At 45.9% G+C, this 26,293-nt stretch overlaps 1 protein-coding gene across 10 annotated transcripts in view; it reads right to left on the bottom strand.

Annotated features, from left to right (window-relative positions):
• Window positions 1–26,293, bottom strand: part of WIZ (WIZ zinc finger) — a 157,635-nt gene that overhangs the window by 46,013 nt on the left and 85,329 nt on the right. For 6 of the 10 annotated variants that reach the window (XM_078849683.1, XM_078849686.1, XM_073319237.2 and 3 more), the window contains 3 exons: window positions 18,037–18,097; window positions 10,994–13,551; window positions 10,297–10,662 (listed from right to left, as the gene is read on the bottom strand). In XM_078849683.1, the coding sequence (XP_078705809.1) occupies window positions 10,297–10,662; window positions 10,994–13,551; window positions 18,037–18,097 (2,985 nt within the window). The remainder of the gene's footprint in view (window positions 1–10,296; window positions 10,663–10,993; window positions 13,552–18,036; window positions 18,098–26,293) is intronic. The other 4 variants (XM_078849684.1, XM_078849690.1, XM_073319245.2 and 1 more) reach the window with 3 other exon arrangements.

The raw sequence follows: 26,293 nt of genomic DNA, 5'->3' as shown, positions 1-26,293 counted from the left end.
ATGTGCACACAGACACACAGAAGTGCTGAGACTTTCTTTTCTCAGGGGGTACCTCATAGCATGCAAGTAGGACAGGCAGACATATCCTCCTTGGAATACGTAGCCTCCAAACAGATATACTGGTCTCAGGCATAGACAGACATGAGTGTGAGACTTTCCCTTGTGACTACAAGCAGGTAGCCACCAACAAGCCACACCTAGAAGGCTCCTTCTTAGAGCAGCTGGTTGCAAGAAAGGTGAGCACTCTGCACAAATTAAAACCACAGACGCAGTGATCCATGAAAACATCAAAGAAAACCTCCAGGAAAAGCACAGCACGACCGATATCCTTTCCAAAGGGATACACGTGTAGGGGCTGGCTTTGTGAAAGTGGCATTCCACTTTCAACAGGTGATGCTCAATCACAGAGGACCACTGCTGAGCACATGAATAGGAAGCCTGGGACCTCTAAGCACCTGCTGATATTTGCACGCTCTCTTATTAACCATCCAATCAGTCTTTGAAAAACTTTAGTTCACCAATGCTTGGGCTGCAAATGGACATTACAAAAACAACAGGGCTGCCTCTGAGTTTAGCTATGAAGAAGCTCTCTCTGCTGCATAAGACCTTCAGGTTCACTCACATTAGCTAAGTAGTGATGGGTTTATTTATCTCTGAGCACAATGGGGGCAGCTCCCTTTTAAACACTGGTTTGGGTTCTCTTTGAACAATCCAGCAGCCAGCTGAGATTAGGAACTGCTGGATTAGTTCAGACCATCAGTCCCTCTGAGCTGGGATAATCTCCCTGTTCTCTTCCATCATGCATCTCCTCTTTAACACCCACTTCTTCCAGCTGCTTTCCAGCCATAAGGGCAAAAGTCCACCTTGTTGGCGCTGCGTTGAATGTCCACAGGGCAGCAGGTAAACAAATTATACAAATGCACATTTGCTCCTTACATACTACTGCAGTTCAGTGTTGTGCCTATGGAAAACGACACATGGGTTTGGGTAAGGCAGCATAACGTCTGTTTTCTGTTTCTTCAAGATTAACATTCTGCTCTTTTAAATTAAGGTGCAGATCAGTCAAACAGGCAGGCACCATTGCTACTGCGTCAGCTGTCCCAGAACAGGAAGAGGTGAAAAGGTACAAGTAGTCTCTAGATCTATATCTAATATGTTTCTTGCATTTAGGGTCGATAAAGAAGGCACGGGAATGGCTGCTAGATATGAGAGCAATCCCCAGGACAGAGAAAGGCAACAACAGCTTAGGGGAGGAGAGCTATAGTATGTACTTGGAAGGATATAGATCATGAAGAACACTGAACAAGTGGAGAGGATAAACCATGGGCAACAAAACTACATCCTAGCTAAGTTTACCTCTAGTGAGGAGGAGCTTACATTTGCCTAGCACCTTCCATAGCAGAAAAACCTCAAAGTGCTTTACAAGCAATCAGCAAAGATCGCTTTGCCTGCCACTTAAGCATAGCCTCCTGTCAGGTGATACTGGCAGCAGTTTAACAGAGCACAATAGGCTAAGGCAGGAAGTGAAGAATACAATAACCACTTGCAAGTGGAGTGGGGGAAATTCAGGGAAGCAGAATAATTCCTCAGTTGGAATTTGACCAAGACACTCCGGTTAACGTCCTGACTCAGAAAAGGCATTGTGGGGTTTTCAGTTACTACCAGGGCCAAGACCTCTTTACATTTCACACAAACATGACAGCTCGAACAGCACAATTCTCCCTTTGAGCCATTGGTTCAGTCCTGACTCAGAACGCAATTTTTTTTGCGCAACTCTATTTATACCTTGTGTTTTTCCATCCAAATACATGTCCCTAGTTCTTATCGTCTATCGGATCCAACTTAAAACTCTTGCCATGGGCTTGAGCATCAGATATTTCCATTCCCCCCACCCCACTTTTATTTTCATTTGTTCAGATGCTTTTAAAAGCAATCAGATTTTAAGGTCAGAAGGGACAATTATGATCAACTGGTTCGACCTCCTACATAACCTAGGCCAGAAACCACCACCCAATAATTCCTGCATCCAGCCCATAACTTCTGGTTGAGCTAGAGCAGATCTTTCAGCAAGACAGCTCTTTTCCACTGATACTCTCTAGTTAGTTTTTATTTGTGTATCATGCAAATGGTGAAGTTTACAGGAAAGAGACAGTAGGAAGACTAAATTCAGGTCTACATCTAAAACTTAGGTTGACCTAGCTATGTCTCTCTGCGGTATGAAAAATTGACACCTCTGAGATGTAGTAAAGCCGGCCTAACACCCAGTATAGTCACTGCTAAGATGGAAAAATTCTAGCTACCACCTCTGGAGGGGTAGATTTACTATAGCAATGGGAATAGGCCTTCCATCACTGTAGCAATTGACTACACTACAATGCTACTGTGGCATACCTGAGGTGCTGCTTTTTAGGGCTTTATCTGGCTAATTCCTGTAACACCAGACAATTGACATAACCTAGAGGACAATTAATAAAATGCTAAAAGAAATTAGTGTCTTTCTATCTTCTGCTGAAGCTGAGCTGCAGGTCCTGACAAACAAAGTGTATCTTGACAACCGGGGCCCTGCCACCAGAAATTTATGGTTTAAATGTAGTCCCTGCCTGGAGAGAGGCTTCTCAGATAACCAGAGCCAACACCAGTCAGCTTTTTTCATGATCCACATGTGGAAGGGGACAGGAAAGAAACAGGAATTCTGTTCTGAGAGGTGTTATACATTCACCATTCACAATGGTCCAGGGACAGGTTTAATTCATCTCAGCTAAGCTTTATGATTCCCACAGCAACTGTAACTCCCAAGAGGCAGTGTGAGTTAGTAGTTAAAATCAGAGGAGTGGCAGATAGGAAACCTGGGTTCTATTCCTGACCTGCCACTGCTCCTTTTAGTAACCTTTGACAAGTCAGCTTGCCTCCCTGTGCTCTTAATTACTCACCTGTAAAATGGAGATTGGATGTGGGGTTGGTGTATAATACCCACCTTCATAAGGGGCTTTGAGATGAAGAGTGCTATGCAGTGCAAAGTCATCTACTTTACAAGCATAAATTCAACAGCAGACATAGCAAAACATAAAATACTATCTATGCCCAAAGGAGCAGCTGTATGAAACTCTTCACGTGCTGGCTTTTGGGGTTATCAATTGCAAACTACAGTGTCCCATTAACTTTTTTTTGCAGTGACAAAAATTTATATATTATGGAATGAGTGTAAAAAAACCCCCTCAGAAGTCTCTCATGAGAGAGATTTGTTAGGTAATTCCTTCTCCTGACACTGAGTGCTAGAGGTCTTGAAGGAGCCATTTTAAAATTCAGTTGGACTCAAACTAATTAAAAGATTTACTCAAAATTTTCAGAAAGTAGATTTCTGTACACAGGGACAAAGAGTCCTGTGGCACCTTATAGACAAACGTATTGGAGCATGAGCTTTTGTGGGTGAATACCCACTTCGTCGGACACATGACATGCATCTGACGAAGTGGGTATTCACCCACGAAAGCTCATGCTCCAATACGTCTGTTAGTCTACAAGGTGCCACAGGACTCTCTGCCGCTTTTACAGATCCAGACTAACACGGCTACCCCTCTGAAGCTTGTACTCAGGGAGCGAGTGCTGTAAATTGGGGTGGATATGCTGTGTTCTCTATGCATAATCAAGAGGCTTTGTTCCCTATTTAAATGCAACACTCAAATCACTCTTAACTCTGAAGTTGTGACTAGCACCGACATAATGCTGGGTGTGTGTTAGTTACACTTCAAGTTTTTCAAGCTCTAAATATAGGCCTTTAGCTTTCCAGATTAATCCCCTTTTCTGAGATCCCACTGCCCCAGCACACTAGTAATGAGACTATAAAACAGAAAAAAGTAAGCAATATTTAAATCCAAGAGATAGCTTTTAAAGGATTTGCCATACTCTTGCCCGGGTTTCAGAGCAACAAGGCTTATCGCTGGATTTTCCCCACAACCATATAACATAACACACACACTTTGGAGTAAACAAGCTGATCGGGGTTTAAATAAGAAATGGAAGTGCAGGAAACTATTCCATTCAGGCTCCAGTACGGTACTAATCACTGGGGGACCTCAGTGCTTTCCGAGATGGCAAGATATTTCTTTACTGTTTCTTTGACCAAACACAGGAGTCCCATTTTATTTCTGTACTTCATGGGACAGGTTTTGGATAGTTTTTGACACTGTAGCAGCATCAGATGGATGAATCCGACTGTAAGGATTCCGTGCAGTAGCTTCAGTGTTCACATGATTGTAGCAGTAGTTTTCCTTAAGTAAAGCTTAAATGTTATGCCCTAAATGGAGTACACTTTGGAGGGCCCAGAGCATGACAGTCAGGTTGGCTTTGTATTGGGAAGTCAAGAGAATGCTATTTTTATGGAGAAAGATTCACACTGGATCACACAGCTACACAGTTCAACTATCATGGCACAAAAAGTGACAGGTAGATTGGGGTAGGTAATTTTTTCCTGGACTTTGATAAAAGCCAGACAGTTGGCAATGCTCTGAGGCTGACAGGGTGTGATGTGTGCAGTGGTCAAAATTTAGCATGAAACGTTTTCAATTTAGGTACTGGGTCTACATTTCTTCCTAAAGGTAACTGTAATGGCATAACAATTGAGATAGGAATTAACACTAATATTAGCACTACTGGCCCTAATTAATATGCCTGAACTTAGAACATTGGATCAATCACCCTCATTTCTTGTTTGAATTTATAGTACACTCCTGTTTATTGGAATGGCCTGGGGACAGCTGGATTTTGGATAACGGGGTGTTTGAATAAGCAGAAGTGCTATTAACTAACATTAGGCTACTTGAGGGATACTTTTCAGAGTGGTAGCCATGTTAGTCGGTATCAGCAGAAAGAACGAGGAGTACTTGTGGCACCTTAGAGACTAACAAATTTATTTGAGCATAAGATTTCGTGGGCTAAAGCCCACTTCATCAGAAGCATGCAGTAGAAAATACAGTAGGAATACACACACACACACACACAACATGAAAAAATGGGGGTTGCCATACCAACTCTTAATGAGACCAATCGATTAAGGTGGGCTATTATCAGCAGGAGGAAAAAAAAAAAAACTTTTGTAGGGATAATCAGGATGGCCCATTTCAAACAGTTGACAAGAAGGTGTGAGTAACAGTAGGGGGGAAATTCGCATGGGGAAATAGGTTTTTAGTTAGTGTAATGACTCATCCACTCCCAGTCTTTATTCAAGCCTAATTTAATGGTGTCCAGTTTGCAGATTAATTCCAGTTCTGCTGTTTCTCACTGGAGTCTGTTTCTGAAGTTTTTTTGTTGAATAATTGCGACTTTTAGGTCTGTAATTGAGTGTCCAGGGAGGGTGAAGTGTTCTCCGACTGGTTTTTGAATGTTATAATTCTTGATGTCCGATTTGTGTCCATTTATTCCTTTACTTAGAGACTGTCCGGTTTGGCCAATGTACATGGTAGAAGGGCATTGCTGGCACATGATGGCATATATCACATTGGTAGATGTGCAGGTGAACAAGCCTCTGATAGTGTGGCTGATGAGATTAGGTCTCATGATGGCGTCCCTTGAATAGATATGTGCACAGAGTTGGCAATGGGCTTTGTTGCAAGGATAGGTTCCTGGGTTAGTGTTTTTGTTGTGTGGTTGCTGGTGAGTATTTGCTTCAGGCTGGGGGGCTATCCGTAAGCGAGGACTGGCCTGTCTCCCAAGATCTGTGAGAGTGAGGGCTCATCCTTCAGGATGGGTTGTAGATCCTTGATGATGCGCTGGAGAGGTTTTAGTTGGGGGCTGAAGGTGACGGCTAGTGGTGTTCTATTACTTTCTTTGTTGGGCCTGTCCTGAAGATGTCATCAATGTAGCGCAAGTAGAGTAGGGGCGTTAGGCTGACTCAGGGGACGAGAGCTGAGGAAGTGTTGTTCTAACGCCCCATCTCTACTTGCGCTACATTGATGACATCTTCATCATCTGGACCCATGGAAAAGAAGCCCTTGAGGAATTCCACCATGATTTCGACAATTTCCATCCCACCATCAACCTCAGCCTGGACCAGTCCACACAAGAGATCCACTTCCTGGACACTACAGTGCTAATAAGCAATGGTCACATAAACACCACCCTATACCGGAAACCTATTGACTGCTATATTTACCTACATGCCTCCAGCTTTCATCCAGACCACACCACATGATCCATTGTCTACAACTAAGCTCTAAGACACAAATGCATTTGCTCCAACCCCTCAGACAGAGACAAACACCTACAAGATCTCTATCAAGCGTTCTTACAATTACAGTACCCACCTGCTGAAGTGAAGAAACAGATTGACCGAGCCAGAAGAGTACCCAGAAGTCACCTAGTACAGGACAGGTCCAACAAAGAAAGTAATAGAATGCCACTAGCCGTCATCTTCAGCCCCCAACTAAAACCTCTCCAGCGCATCATCAAAGATCTACAACCTATCCTGAAGGACGATCCCTCATTCTCACAGATCTTGGGAGACAGGCCAATCCTCGCTTACGGATAGCCCCCCAGCCTGAAGCAAATACTCACCAGCAACCACACAATAAAAACACTAACCCAGGAACCTATCCTTGCAACAAAGCCCGTTGCCAACTCTGTGTCCACATATCTATTCAAGGGACACCATCATAGGACCTAATCACATCAGCCACACTATCAGAGGCTCGTTCACCTGCACATCTACCAATGTGATATATACCATCATGTGCCAGCAATGCCCTTCTACCATGTACATTGGCCAAATCGGACAGTATCTAAGCAAAAGAATAAATGGACACAAATCAGACGTCAAGAATTATAACATTCAAAAACCAGTCGGAGAACACTTCACCCTCCCTGGACACTCAATTACAGACCTAAAAGTTGCAATTATTCAACAAAAAAACTTCAAAAACAGACTCCAGTGAGAAACAGCAGAACTAGAATTAATCTGCAAACTGGACACCATTAAATTAGGCTTGAATAAAGACTGGGAGTGGATGAGTCATTACACTAACTAAAAACCTATTTCCCCCCTACTGTTACTCACGCCTTCTTGTCAACTGTTTGAAATGGGCCATCCTGATTATCCCTACAAAAGTTTTTTTTTTTTTCCTCCTGCTGATAATAGCCCACCTTAATCGATTGGTCTCATTAAGAGTTGGTATGGTAACCCCCGCTTTGTTCATGTTCTCTCTCTCTGTGTATATATCTACATAATCTATATAGCTTCCTACTGTATTTTCCACTGCATGCATCTGATGAAGTGGGCTTTGTCCCACAAAAGCTTATGCTCAAATAAATTTGTTAGTCTCTAAGGTGCCACAAGTACTCCTCGTTCTTTTTGAGGGACACTGTTTTGGATAACTAGGACTTTTGGATAAGAGGAATTTGTATAATTAGAATTACACTGAAAATCCAAAATGAAGGTCAGGGTCTCCCATTTTTTAAAATCTCTCTTCATTGAGAGCGATTTGCTACTGAAAGGCTTTTGGAGCGACTTAGCTGACCGAGGCACCTTCCCTTTCCATTCATTTAATTTATTAACAAGAACACTTGTACATTCTGGGAGTAGGGCTAACTTTTAACAAGCTCAACACAGCATTCTAAGTAAACAAACTGCACGTATTAGAAAAGCATCTTCTGCAGTCTTTCATGGAACGTGTGGCTTGAAGCTGCTGAAGTGCCAGCCAAAGACAGTAACATTTCTAAGACACTAAAACTGCTTATGAGCGTATGTAAGAGTTGCACCTAAGCAGTGCATCATAGCACTGTGTCTATGACAAGCCCATAGCTCACATCTTACTAGCAGCCAGTCACAAGGCTATATGTATCTATTGTGATTTGACTTGCCAAGCAGAGCTGTGTTTTTCAGATAAATTATCTATATTCATCTTCAAGAATCCTTTTAGACACAGCTAGGGTATGAGGAGCATGCCAGCACACCCTACATTGCATGCTCCTTATTTTAACTAGAGACAGCTAAGGTGACTGCTAAGTTTGGAATTCCAGTGACTGTCCTTTTTTCATCTGTTTCAAGGACTTTGAGAAAGTTGACAGGATATTATTGCAATGGTAGGAGTCAGCAGAGAGTGCTGTCATACACAGCCTTAGAAGTTCCTTTTATCGAGCTTTTAGTCTTTGAAGAAATGTTGTATTATTGTTAGTTTTGTCCTTGGAGAGAAGCTGTGGCAGATAGGAGCGCTTCTCGGTTTTATTCTCTGCAGTTGGAGTGAATTCTTGGGACAGAGAAGCTTCCTGGGAACTGGGCTGGGATTTCTGGAAGAGGGGATTGCCTGCATGCTGTATGTGACTGCCTCTGCTCCAGAACTGGTGTGCATGGGTAGATAAAGCAAGGCACACCTAGGACAGACCCAGACTCTGCATCAGTAGTTTCTCTTCCACTGGGAAGCAGTCTTGCAAGGTCCAGAGTTCTGTCACCATTCAGCAGAAGGGCTACCCACAGATGGGTGCTGGAAGACTCAGACTCATAAACTTTAAGGCCAGAAAGGACCATCACGATCATCTAGTCCAGTGTTTAGTTTTTTTTCATTTGCAGACCCCTAAAAAATTTCAAATGGAGGTGCAGACCCCTTTGGAAATCTTAGACAGTCTGTGGACCCCCCCCGAGGTCCATGGATCACAGGTTGAAAACTACTGATCTAGTCTGACTTGCACGTTGCAGGCCACAGAACCTCCTCCATCTACTCCTGTAATAGACCCGTAACCTCTGGTTGAGTTACTGAAGTCCTCAAATCTTGATTTAAAGATTTCAAGTTCAAATCCACCATTTACTCTAGCTCAAACCAGCAAGTAACCTGTGCCCCAAGCAGAGGAAGGTGAAAACCTCACTGGGCAACAGCACTGATATACTCTGCTTCTGTATCCAGGAACCCGACAGAAGTAGCCAGGCAGGCTACCCTGGTCTCTGTTTAAGGCACTGGATGGAGATTTGGGAGGTTTTGGGTTCAGTTCCAGGCTTTGCTATAGACTCCATGCAAGCCCTTGGAGGAGTCACTTATAGGGTGACCAGACAGCAAATGTGAAAAGTCAGGATGGGAAGTGGGGGGTAATAGGAGCCTATATAAGACAAAGTCCCAAATATCGGGACTGTCCCTATAAAATCGGGACATCTGGTCACCCTCGTCACTTAGCGCCTCTGCACCTCAATTTCCCTAACTGTAAAACAGGCATACTAATCCTTCCCAATATGAAAGGTATGTCACGAGGATAAATTAATGTTTGCAAGGTGCTCAGACGCTGCAGCAGTGGGAGCCATTTTGCTACAGGGAGGCCCAGAAAGATCCTGCCACTTTTTGGACTGCACTTCGGAACATGAGATTATATGGGTTGAGATTTGTAGGGCAGCCACTGGTTCCCTACAGCCAGAATTCTGGAATTAAGATTGGAATAGACTGCTCTGGTGAATGCTCTCTAGCCCTTTCTGATGTTAAAGGGAGCTATAGTTCTAGATTAATGCACCCACAGTTTCAGATAGACATTTTTAAAAAACAGGACATTGGGTTTCTGTCACTTGCATCCACTAATCTGGGTGAGTTTACCAGCAACCAGTTTTGTTTGGGGTGGCTGATAGTTACTTTGAACACTTACCTGTCCCTCAGAGTTATGTTAGACTCCGGGAGAGTACAGCAGATGGGGCAAATGCACATCTTCTCAGGCCACGGACTCTACTCACACCTGAGTGCTAGTAGAATTAATAAATAACTGGAAGCCACTGAACTGGTCCCAGTGGCTTCAACTTTGCCATTTCTCCCTCCTACCCAAATTCTGCCGAGTGAGGAAAAAACTGGGCCAACTCTCATTCCAGGTTTCTAGGTTTAGTGACAGAAACCTAATTCCATGCAGGAGATTGGTCCTTCTAATAATAATAAAAAAAAAAATCCTTCCCTTTCAAATACAGGTGACCGCTCCTAAGTGGTAAGAGGTGGGTCTCTCCATAGGAGCTTTCAAGGTTGTGCTGTGTGTGAAGAGAAAGGCAGGTTCTTTTGTCTATTGCTCCACCATCACAGATCTATTTGCCTGCTCAAAAGCCAGTGTTAGGTTTCATTGGCACAGCTCAAGCTTCAGTTTGTCGCAAGACACAGGAATAACAATGTATGGATGGAGAACAACAACAAGGGGCCCAATTCTGCCACCTTTATTCATGCTGAGTAGAACCTTGCTCTGCAAATTGTCCCCTCCTTCGAATTCTACTCAGTGTAAGGATGGCAGGATCTGGCCTTAGATTAGCAGTAAATACACTTTCCAGCTTGCAAGGTAAGTTCAGGACTTGCTTACCGTCTCGGAAGGACTGCATGGACTCGTCTCCCCACGCAGGTGGGAACGGGGATAAAGGAGACCTTGGAATGCTGCATTCGGACATGGGGGTCATGCTTTTTCGGTATCCAAACCCGTGCATCTCCCTCTCTCGGTTTGGGGATGAAGGCTCTGTTCCTACTGCAGACTGCAGCATAGGGTGTTGGGATGAATTGGCCAGCAGCTCCTTTAAGATGTTAATTGGGGAGATGGTGAGCTCCCAGTTGGTGATACCGAAGTCCCTCAGGTGGGCTCTGGCATGGCTGGACAGACCGGCACGTGTATCAAAACCAGCCCCACAGAACTCGCATCGCATTAAACTGAAAGTACTTGGGTCAAAGTTGGCAACTGCGAAAAGAAGGACAATTTGTCAGCATCATCCAGGAGCAGCTAACCAATATTAAAAGCACCTAACAAATATTTCCAGACGTGGGAAGCCCGAGGGAGGACTTTACTGCACATAACATGGTAAAAGCCACAGCCAGGTGGTAATGCCAAAAGAGAAAAGCTTAACCAGATGAAAAAGCCATGAATGGATGTTGTATTGTGACAAGACACTCCAAGATTCAGGCCAGCTACCATAATATACATACCCATCCTCAGTGGGAGGAATTAAAAAAAAAAAAAGTTAAAAAAAGTTAAAAAAAAAAAAGTAAATAACAATAAATTGAGTACATACTACCTTTTTTCTTCTTCTTTTGGAAGGAAAATTTTTGCTCAATAGCTTTCACTTCTTCTGCTGAGATGAAATGACGGACATTGTAGCTCACACCCACCCTGTTCAGGTGTCCCCGCACATGGTTGGCTAGGCCAATCCCATTGTGAAACCTGTCAGGACAATATGGACATTTCCTCTCTTCGTTCTTCAGCATGGGCGAGTCTGTATCCAAGAGGTCGTCTAGCTCTAGGGAACCCTCTAGAGGGGAGTCCAGCAGGAGAATATCTAAGGGGAGGGATTCGTCCATCATGAACTCCCTGGAAGGAGCTGCTATTTTCTTCTTGTACAGCTTCCCCTTTGGCCGCTTTGTCTTCTGGGGATGAAGGTTCATCTCCTCTAGAAGGACAACAGGGACCATCTTCCGTAACTGATGCTGCTGTTCTTCCGAGGCTATAGAACAGTCTGTTGCTTTCAATGTGTCTCTGAAAGTTCTCTTGAGGGCCAAAGCAGACTGAGGAATAGCAAAGGGTTTGAAGCGTCTATTCTCAGTCAAATCTATTTCGGTGGTTAAAGAAATTTCCTCTTCCATGCTCCCAACATCATTTGCCAATGCCCATTTGTGCCTGAGCTCCTCCAGCTCCCCCGGGTGACTCCTGAAATTGTCCCTGTCACTCTCACGGTGGTGTACTGTGCTTTTTTTTTTCATTTGCTGCAGGGCAAACTGAGAATAAACTTTTGCTGAGGTAAGGGTGGACAGCCCTAAGTTTTTGTGCAGGGCACCATATGGGGCTGCTTTCCTGGTGTGAAACCCTGATGTCTGGAAGTCCTTTTTATTAGTCCCATTGCTTTTATTGAGTCTCTGGTGACCCATGGCAAAGTTCTGGACAGATTCATAATGGGATGTGCTTTCTCGGTGAGGCTGGGGAAACAGTCTCTCGGCTTTGCCAAAATAATCCGTCTCTGAAAATCGGCCTGGCCTAGCGGGGCTGTAGGCATCCCTGCTAGTTCCGGGCTGATTAGAGTCCTCTTCAAAAGTCTCTGTGTCCCAGGGAAGATGGGAATGGGCATATTTCATGTGTTCCTTTAGGATATTTTCATTGGGAGCAGGGAAGCTGCAGAGCATGCAGGTGCTGAGTCCTTTACTGCTGCTGTGTGGCTGCACCTGCAGAGGGGTGTGTTTGTTTGGTTTGAAGTGTTTGTAGATGTTGTGTACTGGGCTGTCATGCATTTCTCCACTGCCAACTCTGCCAAAGAGATTCACATTCTTCATGCCTTGGTCCTTCCTCTCCTTGACATGCATCTTGGCATGCTGGACGAAGATCTTAGAGGAGTTGGTTCCAAAAACACACTTGGGGCACTGCAGCCGGGCTTCTCGACCTTCGTCTGCAAACTCATTGAGCTTCTGGATTTCTTCAATGATTTTCTCCCTGGACTCCTGATGAAGCCTCTTGTGCTGCTCCAGAGAGCCAAGGTCCCCAAATGCCCATCCGCATTCATTACAGGAGAACTGACACTGACCCCCAACTGCATCTCTGTCTTGGTCCTGTCCTGGTCCCCGGTTATGCTGAAGCATATGATCCATCAAGTGTTCCTTTTTCTTAAAGTAAATGCTGCATTCAATGCATGTGTACACGGTGGGATCCTCCTCCTGGCCAAGCTCGTCCTTTCCATGCTCCTCTAGCAAAACACTGCACACATATGGCCTCATCTCTATGTCATAGGAGCTGCAGGGAGTCGGTTCTAGAGACATCAGTGGGATTCGCTCCACAGAGTCTTCAGCGTTTACGGTCCAGGACTGTTTGCTGACAGCAAGATCTGCATTTATCTGGAGGCTTGGCTTTTGCAATGTCCACTCTGCAGCATTAAGAGAGCTCAAGTCACTCAAACTGGCCTCCATTGCCAGCCCTGTCCTGTGGGAGGATACGCTCTCCACAGTTTTTGACTTGCTCAAGACAGGGTTTAGCGTTTTTCTGAATACCGGCAGAGTCAATGGACAAGGCACTTCATGCACGGCCTGTCCCCTGGTGGATAAGTTAGTTGCTACATCTGTTGGCTTGTTTATGTCTTTATAGTGAGGACTCAGACTCTCATTGTGCCCAGAAATCCAGTCAAACCTCTGAATGCTCTTCTTTTTTTTATCTAAGTGCTCTTTGCTGAAGGCGTCAAGTTGCTTTGGTTCATTTTTATGATATTTTTCCTCTCCACTAACAGACCGTACTCCAGGACAAGGGATGGAAGTTTCTGCTGTAGCATTGTGAGTGTTCAAGTCCTCAGAGTTGCTCTCCAGTTGATCAGTGTCCATCTGCACAGTATTTACAATCTTGGACTCCACTGTAAACGTGGACTCCATTGAGCGTGAAGGATTTACACACTGCATTTCCTTTAAGCCTGCTGAGTCCTTCAAACCAGAGAGTCTTTCTAAAGTGCTTTCTTCTCTCAAGTCACCTCCTCTTGTCTCCAGAGTGGAACAATCCCATGATGTGCTGCCAGACACAGTCATGCTTCTTAGCTCTGCTGAACCCCTGGAATCTGCTCTGTAAAACCCTTTCTTGAGTTCTACATGTTCTTCATTCCTGGTGCTGCAAATAATTTTTGACATTTATTAGCTGGTTAAAGGATATGAACCAACACTTCTGTTTACATAAAACACATCACTTCATTTTCATAGTTTTTAAAGTCAGAAGGGACTATTAGATCATCTAGTCTGAGCTATGCATAATAAATGCCAGAGAACATCACCAGGCTTCCCCTGTATGTAGCCCATTTAAAATTAACAAGGCTGATCTGTTAATCATAGAATCATAGAATATCAGGGTTGGAGGGGACCTCAGGAGGTCATCTAGTCCAACCCCCTGCTCAAAGCAGGACCAATCCCCAACTAAATCATCCCAGCCAGGGCTTTGTCAAGCCTGACCTTAAAAACTTCAAAGGAAGGAGATTCTACCACCTCCCTAGGTAATGCATTCCAGTGTTTCACCACCCTCCTAGTGAAAAAGGTTTTCCTAATATCCAACCTAAACCACCCCCACTGCAACTTGAGTCCATTACTCCTCGTTCTGTCATCTGCTACCACTGAGAACAGTCTAGATCCCTCCTCTTTGGAACCCCCTTTCAGGCAGTTGAAAGCAGCTATCAAATCCCCCCCTCACTCTTCTCTTCCGTAGACTAAACAATCCCAGTTCCATCAGCCTCTTCTCATAAGTCATGTGTTCCAGTTCCCTAATCATTTTTGTTGCCCTCCGCTGGGCGTTTTCCAGTTTTTCCACATCCTTCTTGTAGTGTGGGGCCCAAAACTGGACATAGTACTCCAGATGAGGCCTCACCAATGTCAAATAGAGGGAAACGATCACGTCCCTCGATCTGCTGGCAATGCCCCTACTTATACATCCCAAAATGCCATTGGCCATCTTGGCAACAACGGCACACTGTTGACTCATATCCAGCTTCTCGTCCACTGTAACCCCTAGGTCCTTTTCTGCAGAACTGCTGCCTAGCCATTCGATCCCTAGTCTGTAGCGGTGCATGGGATTCTTCCGTCCTAACTGCAGGACTCTGATATATACTCAAATATACGAAGGATGGAAAGGACCTATTAGGCTGCCTATTCCACTTTCTCCTTCCCCCTCCCAATGCCATGTGCAAGATGAATCTCTTTTGCATATCCTCAAGAACTTGGTCCAGTTTTGTTTCAAAGACTCCTATAGCGTTAGCAGCTTCCCTAGAGAGGCTGACCCACATATTAGAAGTGACCCTGTTAGAAAGGGTTTCCTGAAGTCCAGCTGAACGTTTCCATCATCACTTCCTGGATTCCTGCCTCAACCCACTGAAACAAAATATTTCCTTTCCCCTCTCAAAAATCCACCCCATCCTCTGCAGAGACCTTTGGGACAGAGTCTCCTAGACAGTTCTATCCCTCTTTCTACCAAGCTGCCCATGGATATTTGCTGCTGTGGGAAGACGGATATTTTATTGTGAGGCCAAACAGGAACCAGTGAGGCTTCCATAGAGCTTAATGGACAGTGCAGACATGGCCCCTAGCACTCTGCCTTTTGGATCCATAAATTCCTTGGTTAGAAGGGACCATTATGATCATCTTGTCTGACAGCCTGCGTAACACAGGCCAGATAACTGCCCCGCAATAATTCCTAGAACAGAGCTTTTAGAAAAACATCCAATCTTGATTTCAAAATGGTCAATGATGGAGAATCCACCAAGATCCTTGGTAAGTTGTTCCAGTCATTAATTACTCTCCCTGTTAAAAATTTACATCTTATTTCCAGTCTAAAGTAGTCTAGCTTCAACTGCCAGCCATTGGATCATGCTTCAACCTTTCTCTGCTAGATTGAAGAGCCCATTATTGTTCTCTATGTAGGTACTTACAGACTAATAAAATCACCCTTTAACCTTCTCTGAGTCCAGAGATAGGAGCCTGGGGGCTCCTCACCAGTGGCTTGTTCAGAGGAAAGCTCTACTAGCTGGCAGCTCTCTAGAGGAAGTGTGAGAAATTAGGATCCATTTTGCTCCTCTTTATTGTTTTTTGTTTCTCCAGCTTCAATATTCTGTACAGGGGCCACAAGCCAAGGGGGACAGGAGCAGCAGGCCAGCTTACAGAGAAGTCCTTGGCTAATTCCATCCTCTCACACCTTGGCGGGGCCTCAAAGTAGAGAATACGCCCTAAAAAGGTTCCTCCCCACACCTACTCTTTCTACACTGGGGCACAGAATAGGACAGTGCTAACCGCCTGCAAGGATCCTGAGGGCTGCATCTCATCTGCAGTAAGTGGAGCAGGGCACTGCTGCTAAGGCAGTTGCAGTCTTGTGAGGAGCCATTACAATCTCCATCATTCACAGATGATCCCTATGGATCCAGTTTTGAAAGGGTCGAAGGCTTTTTATTGCCAACGTGGCTGCTGGTAGGAAGGGGAAGGAGAGGGGCAGATACCCAAAGGGACTAGGGTTCGAGAAGCAGTGCCTATAGGTCAGCTATGGCTAAAATTTCAACCCTTGGGGCAGAGGTAGTGCAGAAATCTAAAAAGAGGTGCCTGTGGACACCACATGAGGGCAGCTGCGGATCAGATTGGGCTCCTTTTCCCCTCTCTGCCAGTGACCAGCTGCTGAACTGCTCTGAGCCACTCCTACTCCCTCTGCAAATACAAGAATAATTATTCTACCCACTTTACAAAGTGCTTGGAGATCTATGGATGAAAAAAAGCTAGGCAAGCGTCTTTATTAAAATGGAGGTGCAGATGGTGGACACCAAGGTCCCAGCAGGTTTTGATTGAGAAAGAGCATTGCATGCTGAGAGTGATATTTCTGATGGCAGCTATCAGAGGTACCGCTTCACAGACCATTGGGTTTAGCACAGACAGTGCAAAAGGCAGCACACTGACAGCCATACAGACTCCAGGCCTCTGTATAGCCAGAGAGCAAGGTAAGATTCCGCCACACACCGGCTTCTGCCAATATACCTTATTCCTGGATTACAAGGACTACACTTGAATCTCCATGGCCTACTCAGTCCTCTGCTTCTCTGTCGTCAGTGACAAACATGGCAGTGATTGTGTGAGGTGGACGCTTGTCAAATAACATCTGGGTTGAGATCCCCCCTTGTTCAGTTCATATCAGCCACCAAATACTAATAGCTTTGGCTCATTACAAACCTGGTTCAGTGGAAACCCCCTGAATATCTTATCAAATCAACCGAGTCATCCAATATACCACCTCTCTCTCATTCCAAACCTTCCTCATAGAAAAGCACCGACTAAGACTTCCACTTGCCCCTTATGATGTGCACTGGGCCAGAGAACCTAACAAACAGGGGACTCAAATGCCTCCAAATGCAGAGGTGACCAGAGGTGATAAAAACCACAACCGTCTCAAGTCTATGAGACAGGATAGCATTATCTAACAGGTCAAGTTCTACTGAAGTGAGAACAAAGCACCTTTGTTGGCTAAGACAGAACAGCTGCCAAGCCCACAAAATTCCCACACAGCACTGCCCTTTTCTGTTTTATGAAACCTCCTCTCCCCACAAATTCACATCCATTTTTCCAGTTCAGTAAAATCCCTTATTTTACCCAAGCAAAATAACTGCTGGTTGGAAGAGAGTTCCTCTATGGTCACCAAGGATTACCATATACACTGCAAATCCCATGTGTATTATTAAGAATAACTCAATAAGGAAACTCCTAGCCCAGGAAGGATCAGAACACTGAGCAACACTGGATACAAAAATAAACCCATTAAAATGTGCTGGGCACCAGTTATGTTGCATAAGCAAGATAAAAGAGGGGGATTCTGAGCAGGTCAGTGGTCCATACTGCCCTGCAGAATTATCACTCAGTGCCACAATGTAGGACACACAATATCTGACATGCTTTCTCCATCGTGTTCCACAGCTACTCCCTGAACATCGCTCAATCAACCTTAAATCTCTGTTACGACTGCCAGCCTCCTGGAAGATAATGGCTGTAGGCGGGCCCCAAGTGGCCATCATAGTGGCACTGGGAGAGGAATGGTAGACTACCTCGCCTCAGACACCCCCGCAGGAGGTGATGTGCATGCAGGCAGCTGGAGGATATGAGGGAAGAGCAAAACAAGAAAAAGCAAAAGACTGAATGGCAGGTCATGCACCCCATTCCCTCCCAAAAGCCACTTGGTAGCATGTTATCATGGGAAACACAGGTTACTTGAGAGGTGTAATCGGGCGAACTGGGTTTGATTCCTCATCCTAGTCTTATACTTTAAGACTGAAAATGTTGCACGGGTTGGGCTTGGAGGCCCAATGATGTCATCAAGCAGGACACCTAGGCTGGACTGCATTTAGCCCTGGCCTGGCAAGCGTGAGTCAGAGTAAGATGCCCACCGTTGCTCAACAGCAAGGAGTGGCACTGGCTGGCTCCAAAGGGGAGCGCCTCTTTGGCCAGGAAGGATAATGATGGCAGGGGGAGGGGGCATCCTTAGGGCTTTACTACCTACAAGCTCAGTTAAAAGTGAAAGTCCTCAGGATCGGTTCCGTGGCAGTGACACAAATGTGTGATTTATCCCAGGAGTATCAGCACTTACCAGAGTTCGTTCCTGTGAGGCGTGGTCGGGACAGCACCACAGAGGGCAGGATCGGGCTCATCTGCAACAGAGAAAAGGAAAGCTTCAGTCGATCAGGGCCAAATCTTGGCTTCTTTACTGCCATTTGGAATAATGTCATTTTGTGTTAAAAAGCTTTCCTGGCAGATAATCGCCCCCTCCTCTGCTTCCGCTGTGCCTCCTCCCCTTCTGCAGCCGGGTTGAGATTACTGCCGCATTTCTAACCCACACTTAAGAGGGTTTAATCCTGTGCACCAATGATTTGATGTATAATCATTCTTGCAGTAAGCAGTTTAAAATAAAAATGCACATGCTTCAATGCCTGGCTCCCACCCACCCTCTCCTGAGAGGAGCAGCCAGTCCATTTGAAGTCAAGCCACTGGGTGGTGGTGGATTTTTTGCGAAGAACCCCTGCAAAGGGAACCTTGTGAAAATGATGGAACCTGTGCAGGATGTCACACAGTAACACAGTGACGTGCCCTCTGCTGCCCTTGAGCTGGAGTGACCTGCCCTTAGGCGAGAGGTATCCATTCAAAATGCTTATGCAAAGGATCATTGTCCTAGCCCAGTGGTTTGCAACCTATTTATTTTATTGTGGGCCACATGTTATGTGGGCCGAATCAAATACTACCTCTATGGCCCTGAGGATGTCACATGGGCCGCAGCTCTGTGCTGATTGGGCCGCAGGCCGAGAACCACTATCCTAGCCTATTGCTTTGACCACATCATCCCTCTCTAAGCTGCTTGACTTCACTTCCATGGCCCTTTGTGGACTGTCCCCACACCCTGCTTATCTCCCATTCAGTATCAAAAGGTCTACCCTTGCCTCTGATCACCCCACGACCCTCGCCTCCATCGCCCTCTTGTTAAATTTTCAGATAGCACCTTTGTGCTTTCTCCCATGCTGCCCCACATGCTCCCCATAAACACCCACAAAACGAACTCATTATACTCCTTCAAATCTCTCCTTTGCCATGATGCCTACAAAAACATCACAATAGTTAGGCCGCTGGTGTGCAGAGAGCCCTGCCCATCAAGCTGATCACAACTGTCTCATTGTTTCCTTATGCCGCCCCATCTGTCTGTATCCACCTGTTCTCTCTTCTCTTACACTTGGACTGTAAACTCATTAGGGCAGGGACCATCTTTTTGTTCTGCATTTGCACAGTACAGCGGGGTCCTGGACTGTGACTGGGGTTCCAATGTGGTCCCGTAACCCAAATACTAAGAACAATTTCTGTGTTCCAGTGAAAGCCTGTTCGCACCCTACACAGCCTTCGAGCTCGACTTCCAGGCACAGCCTGTGGGATGAACGTTTATCCCAAGAACACAAAAGCCAGCAGCAGGGCGGAGCTGTTCAGACTGTACGATGGGTATCCACATTAAGTCACAGGAGTGTCAGGCCAGGGAGGCTGCACTTGTTGGAGATATGGACAATGTGAGCAGCCATTAAGGCTGGGATTTCCAAGAGCCCAAGGGAATTAGGTGCTCAAATGTCTAATTTCAATGGGTGTTGGATACTGAACTCCCATAGGCTGCTTTGCCAATTCCGTATTGCCATGGTCTGGAGTGTCCTCAGCGCAGTGGTCTGCTACACTGCACTGTCAACTCAATACAGGGATCACCTTTTACCAAACATGCCTTCTGCAAGCAGGGATCGAAGTGCTGTCAGTTCAGGAGAACTCCAAAATGAGCAAAAGTAACTCAGGGAAAACCACAGTAAGACAGGCCTCTCAACATGCCCTATCAATCTTTGGTACTTATCTGCCCCTCCCGCCTCCATTACCATCATATCTGGACGTCTCACAATCACCTCACAAACCCCCTGGGAGGCAGGGTAGCACCGCCATCCCTATTTCAAAGAGGGGAACTGGGCACAGAGAGTGAATGACCTGCCCCAGGACACACTGGAAGTCTGTGACAGAGCAGAGAATTGAACCTGACTCTCCCAAGCCCCAGACTAGTGTCCTAATCACTGGAAAATCCTTCCCTCCAGTCAAAAAGGCTAAGAGAATGTTAGGAACGAGTAGGAAAGGGATAGAAAACAAGAAAAAAAAATAATCTCATGCCACAATATAAATCCATGATGCACCCACACCTTGAATACTATGTGCAGTCCTGGTCCACCCGCCGTCTCAAAAAGGATATAATGGAACTGGAAAAGGGTCAGAGAAGGGCAATAAGGATTTCTGAGGTGTTCATACCAGGAGAGACTACAAATATTAGGGCTGTTCAGCTTAGAAAAAAAAAAGAGACAACTAAAGGGATGGGGGGGAATATGACTGAGGTCTATAAAATCATAAATGGTGTGGAGAAAGTGAGTAGAGAAGTTTTATTTACAATACACAAACCAAGGGTCAACCAATGAAATTATTAGGCAGTAGGTTTAATACAAACAAGAGGAAGTACTTTTTCCACAATACATGATTAACCTCTGGTACTCATTGCCATGGGACATTGTGAAGGCCAAAAGTATAACTGGGTTCAAAATGAACTGGATGAGTTCATGGAGGATAGATCCATCAGTGGCTATTTGCCAAGACAGTCAGGGATACAACCCACGCCTGGGGCAACCCTAAACCTCTGACTGCTAGAAGGTAGGAGGGGAAGACGGGGTGGATCATTCCAACTGTCCTGTTCTGTGCACTCCCCCCCGAAGCTCTGGCACTGGCCACTGGTCAGAGACACAATACAGGGCTAGATGGACCTCACCCAGTCCGGTAGGTCTTAGGATCTTAACAATGGCACCGGCGCCCTGTCCACATTAGGACATGCAACGTAGCTCCACTGGCGATAGAGCTAGTATCGGCAATAGTGGGATGTTTTAAACCATTTCCCTAGAACAGACAGGGTCTTAGACAGTGCAGACCTATACTACTGTAGATCCCAGCTAGCAGCTAGTACACTCTATGGAGCATAGGCGTGATATGCTCCATGCCTGAAACATCTCTAAAGCAAATGACAGCTGAAGCTTTCAGGAAGCACAGGCTGTGTTACATAGAGACTGCAGTGCACAATTCCAGGGCCTGCTTCTCCATGGTCCTGCTGCCACTTTACCCGCTTTGCGGTAGTGTAATTGCCACCATTGTGAGCTGACAGCGTTTGACAGCCACTTTGCTCTGGACTATCCAAGATGCAGGGCAAGGGAGATTCAAGGTGCCAGTGTCCATGTCACTCCAGTCTCTGTTCTGCCAGAATAAGCCTGCCATGCGGATGGCTCAGGTTGTCAGAACAGTAGTCAGTTAAACCCGCCTTGCTTCCCGTTTAGTTTTAGAATCTCAGCCTGGTACCCATGTTTGATTTCTGTCACCAAATGGAAAAATTTCTATATCCTTGTCATGGTAAATCAACATCTCATGACCCTGCTTCGGTCATCATCATCTCGGCTCACAGTTCTCCTAGCAGCTACAATGCTGCCTTCCTCTCCATCCCAGTATCCTGTAGCTACCTGGCTGTAACCCAGGAAGCCAGCTATGCCTTAGGATTACCCAGTTAAACAAAAAGAGATGCAGCCTGCAGAGACCACAGGTCCAGTCTCATAGCGCTCCTGCACCCTGACAAATTGGGTGAAGGGGTAGTCAACACACAGGATTCTTACACAGTAACCAGAGAATTTACTGAGCATTTCACACTACAAGCAGAGATGAGGTTCAAAATGCACCAATTAACTTGTGCAACAACCACCAACATAGACCGTACAAGGGAGCTGGGCCATTACTAATGAGAGATCCGTTAATATTTAGCCTTAAGACAAGTTACGGAGAGAGAGGAAATGGAAAGCTGCCAACACTGACAGAGGCACGATGGGCTCTCAGGGAACGTGGCACTGCAGGGGATGTAGGCTCAGACCTCGGAGAGCTACTTTAGACATTTAATAGGGTGCAGCCCCCTTCCTCCTCTTCCATGGAAGAGAACAGTTTGGATCTTTCCAATCCTGACCTTCTCATGGGTGTTGCCTCTGTGCTTTTTAGCGTCTGGGGTTTGCTTTCCTCTGTTAGGAGGACAGCAAATTCCAAGGCAGTGACCTCGTAATTTTCAAGGATCTTGCATTTGTTTCATGAAGCGCCAGTTACATTTACTGTGCGATAAAAATGACTGAATAATAGGATACCCCAAGCAAATGCAGAGTCCAGAATGTTGTCGTAGCTATGAAGGGAAGTGAGGAGCACAGACACCGTGGTAATTCAAAGAAAAGAACTTTTACTTAAAGACTCAGGCTAAGATTTAAAATCATGGAGTGGACGTGTAAGCCCCATTAATCCAGAGTCCCAAATCCTCTAGTCCACTTTGAAAATCTCAGCCTTAAACATTCTGCCTGTGATTCAAAAATATCTCCCAGAGTGAGTGCTGAATTCGGATCTCATTTACACCAGTCTACAACCAGAGTGACTCCAGTGAAGTCTCTGGGCTTACTCTGGATTTACACTGTTTGGTGATCATGTCTGGCCTGAAAATGCAGCACCAAAGGACAATGTTCCTAGGATCCAGAGAGAATGTTTCAGACACTTTTCTTTTAAAGGGGAATGGTAAGAGAGCCCGGTAACAAACGGCAGGATCATATTAAATGGGCAGTGTTCAGGAAGCTGAGTCACACCAGACTGGAATGCCAAGGGGGAGGGGACAGAAGCTGCGATCTTTAAAATCTCATGCTCCAAAAAATGGCAGATTTTAAAGACTTCCAAAATATACGGCGCATAGATGGCATTTGGGAGACAGGCATGTAGCTATCTGTGGAGTGGCAGAGAGCACAGATATGGAGAGGAGGACAATGGCAGAGGTGGTTCCCAAGTGTTCTTTTGTTCTCGGTAGCTCCAGCATGGCTCCTATTTTTAGAAACTGTCTCCTTTAGAGGAAAACATGCAGTGATTTATCTTCCTCTGGATGAGCACGTAGCTGCACTCCCTGCAAACCCTGGTATCTTGGAAACAGTAAGAGACAAGGGAGTTTAATGTCTTGGACTTGGTGGGTTCAATTTTACTCTCTATGGTAATCCAAGGACAACTTCTCCTCTAAGTCGCAAGAGTAGGGACTGTATATTTTTCCAGGAGAGAATGAATGCAGACTTTACATGCTGCTCTCAACAGCAGCATCAGCTGCTCTCAAGTTTATGCTCTTTCCATGAATTACAGAACATTCAAGAGGTAAAATGCCACCATTACCCAGACACAGGCCTTCACTACTCTGCCATATTGCACTAGGGAAATTCAGTCCAACAGTCTGGGACATTAAGACATTTTCAAAAGCGAAAACACCACAAGAGCGCATAGCGAAGAGGCAGCCAAAACATGCAGCCAAACAAAAAAATAAGGTTTACATTATGGGGTTTTTCATAGGAGGCACCACACGCTAGAGCAAGTGGTAAGAGTCCTTCTCTACACGATGGACTTAATTCTAGATCATGGGTGGGCAAACTACGGCCCATGGGCTGGATCTGGCCTGTCAGGGCTTTGGATCCGGCCCACGGGATTGCCAGTCCTGTGGCACAGCAGGGCTAAGCCAGGCTCCCTGCCTGCCCTGGCCCTGCTCCCGGAAGCGGCCAGCACCACGTACCTGTGGCCCCTGCGGGGAGGTGAGGGCAGAAGGGTCTGTGTGCTGCCCTCGCCTGCAGGCACCACCCCCCTGCACCTCCCATTGGCTGGGAATGGGGAACCGCGGCCAATGGGAGCTTCAGGGGAGGTACCTGCAGGCGAGGGCAGCATGTGGAGCCCTCTGCTGTCCCGTCCCCTCCAGGACATGGTGGTGGCCACTTCTGGGAGCGGAGTGGCGTGGGGCCAGGGCAGGCAGAGAGTCTGCCTTAATCCTGCTGTGTGCCGCTGTCACCCCAGAGCCGCGCAAGGGAAGCGATGCCAGGCCAGAACCGGCACCGCAAACCCCATCTGCACCCCATACCTCCACTCCCTGCCCTGAGCCCCCTAACCCTCTGCCACACCCCTCCGGCACTCCAACCCCCTACCCTGAGCCCCCTCCCACACCCCACAGTCCCTCCCGCACCCCAACTCCCTGCCCCAGCCCTACATTTATGGCCCTGCATGCAATTTCCCCACCCAGATGAAAAAGTTTGCCCACCTCTGCTCTAGATAAACTCTTTGCTGAGGGCTATTTACATGCCATGTTTTAAAGTTCAGGTAATTGTGAAATACCAACTTTTCAAGAACACCACTAAAAAAAAAAAAATAATCTGTGGCTCATTTAGAACAACTAATGCAACTTGAACCATGGTAAAGAGGTGAATTGCATATTGAAGGGGCATCCATTGCCCATCAAGAGCGTGAAGATTTTGCTTAGTCACTAATCTATTATCAAAAGGAATACCCTTGCTCACACGGGATAGCAGATGTGGAATAATTCAGACATGCTTTGTGTAGGTGATAAAGCTTGTAAAGCACAGAACCATCTTTCATTGCACCCACTGAACTCCCAAGGAAAACCGCTAATAGAGACTCATAATAAATAGCCCCCAGTCTGGACTGGGAAGTGACGTACAACTCTATAGATGTGGATGGGATATACCATCCACAGCAACAGAACTCCTCTGTAATATCTGAATGCAGAGAAACGTTCTGCGTTTTTCAAACGTTCAAAATAACACCAGCTTCATCATAAATGAAGGTCCCAAGAAGGACTATGCTAATTTCAGAGGCATCTCTAGAGAGAGCTACAGGGAGCATGGCCTAGAATAGAGGTTCCCAAATTGTGGGGGGCAAAGAGGAACGTTGGGGGGGAGGGCACAGCAGGGCCCAGGTCAGCCTCCATGGGAGGGGAGAGTACCACTTAGCCCCTCCCAGCCCTCATCCGCGTCCCTGGCTCCCGTCCCCAGCCTCGGTGTGGCTCTGCTCTTGCCCCACCCCTAGTCTTGGCCACAGCTCCATTCCCTGCTCGGGACTGAGGCTGGAGGCAGGGCTGGAAGCGGAGCTGTACCTGGACCCAGACCCAGTAGCTGCCCCCCACTGCAGCCTGGTTGCGGCTCCGCTTCCACTCCTGGCCCCAGCCATGGCCCTGCTCCTGGGCTCAGACCCACCCCCAGCTGCGTCCTTTCACCTCTCTGTAATTCAGTTTCCCCATCTATAAACTGGGGATAATGATACTGTCCTCCTTTGTAAAGCACTTTGATACCAGCTGATGGAAGATGCTATACAGGGAATGGGGATTATTATTAATAAAATGTTTCAGACAGATTTCTGGACAAAAAAGCATGGTGCCCACAAATAGTAAATCAACATGAAGACTGTTAGAGTGGGCTTTTCAAAGGCATTTAGCATTGGCCTGACTCCCACATCAAAGTTAATCTTAGTGTTACTTAATGAGAGCAGAATTAGGCCGAAGCGGAAGGCTTTGAAAATCCCACTCTTAATATGTGATTTGTACAATGCAGCAATGACTAAGGGAGGCAACATGCATGCAGGAATTGGTTAGGATGATCTAAGGCAGTATAACTAGGAGGAATGGGATAAAATACAGAGATGGAAAATTTAAGCTGGATGTTAGGAAAATATTTCCTTAGTTGCAGAGATCTATTCAGTTGCGCAAAGGTCTCTTCAAGGGATACAGTGAAAGACCCATTTTTTGAGACATTCAAAATTAGACAGGGCAAAGTCCTGGAGAATACTTCGTAGCATTCACTAGCCAAGGACAGACAAATAGGACTTTTCCATCTCTAGCATCTATGGTCTTATAGACACCATATACTCAGGTAGTGTGGTGGTGGAAAATGCACTCCTGTCAAGGAGTTTGTTGCTGTCTCACAGCTATAGAAAAATGTCCCGTGACCAAACAATCACCTCAACAAAGTCTTTATTGACCTGAGCAATGCCTTGGATTATGCTCAGGTGTCTCAGTCTTCAGAGGCTTCTGAGATAAATTTTGGCACAGGCAAGACAAACACATTTCTGCATCTCCACAGTAGCATTGTTAGAGAAGTCTGTACAGACAGACAATGTCCAGCCATGGCATTAAGCAATGGGTGACAGTCATTGCCTGATCTTCATAGTAACAGAAGATGAAGCAAATCATGGTTTAGCTCTATAATACTAAATTCCACTTGAGCAGTTTCTTTGAATCTATGGTATTTCATGTAAGAGCACAGGGACTGAAAGAGCCACTGCTCTACTGGTGACCTTGCACGAGCAGGTAACGACATTATCACTGTCTTGTCCCTAGCTTGGAAAGCAGGGATTCTACAGTCCGCTATTCTAAGGCAATGCTTCTAAGGCAGAGTAACCATCAGTGCCAAAAATATAAT

This window comes from Lepidochelys kempii, chromosome 20 (genome assembly GCF_965140285.1).
Source record: "Lepidochelys kempii isolate rLepKem1 chromosome 20, rLepKem1.hap1, whole genome shotgun sequence".
NCBI classification, from domain to species: domain Eukaryota; kingdom Metazoa; phylum Chordata; order Testudines; family Cheloniidae; genus Lepidochelys; species Lepidochelys kempii.
This window is presented reverse-complemented; position numbering and strand designations above follow the sequence as displayed.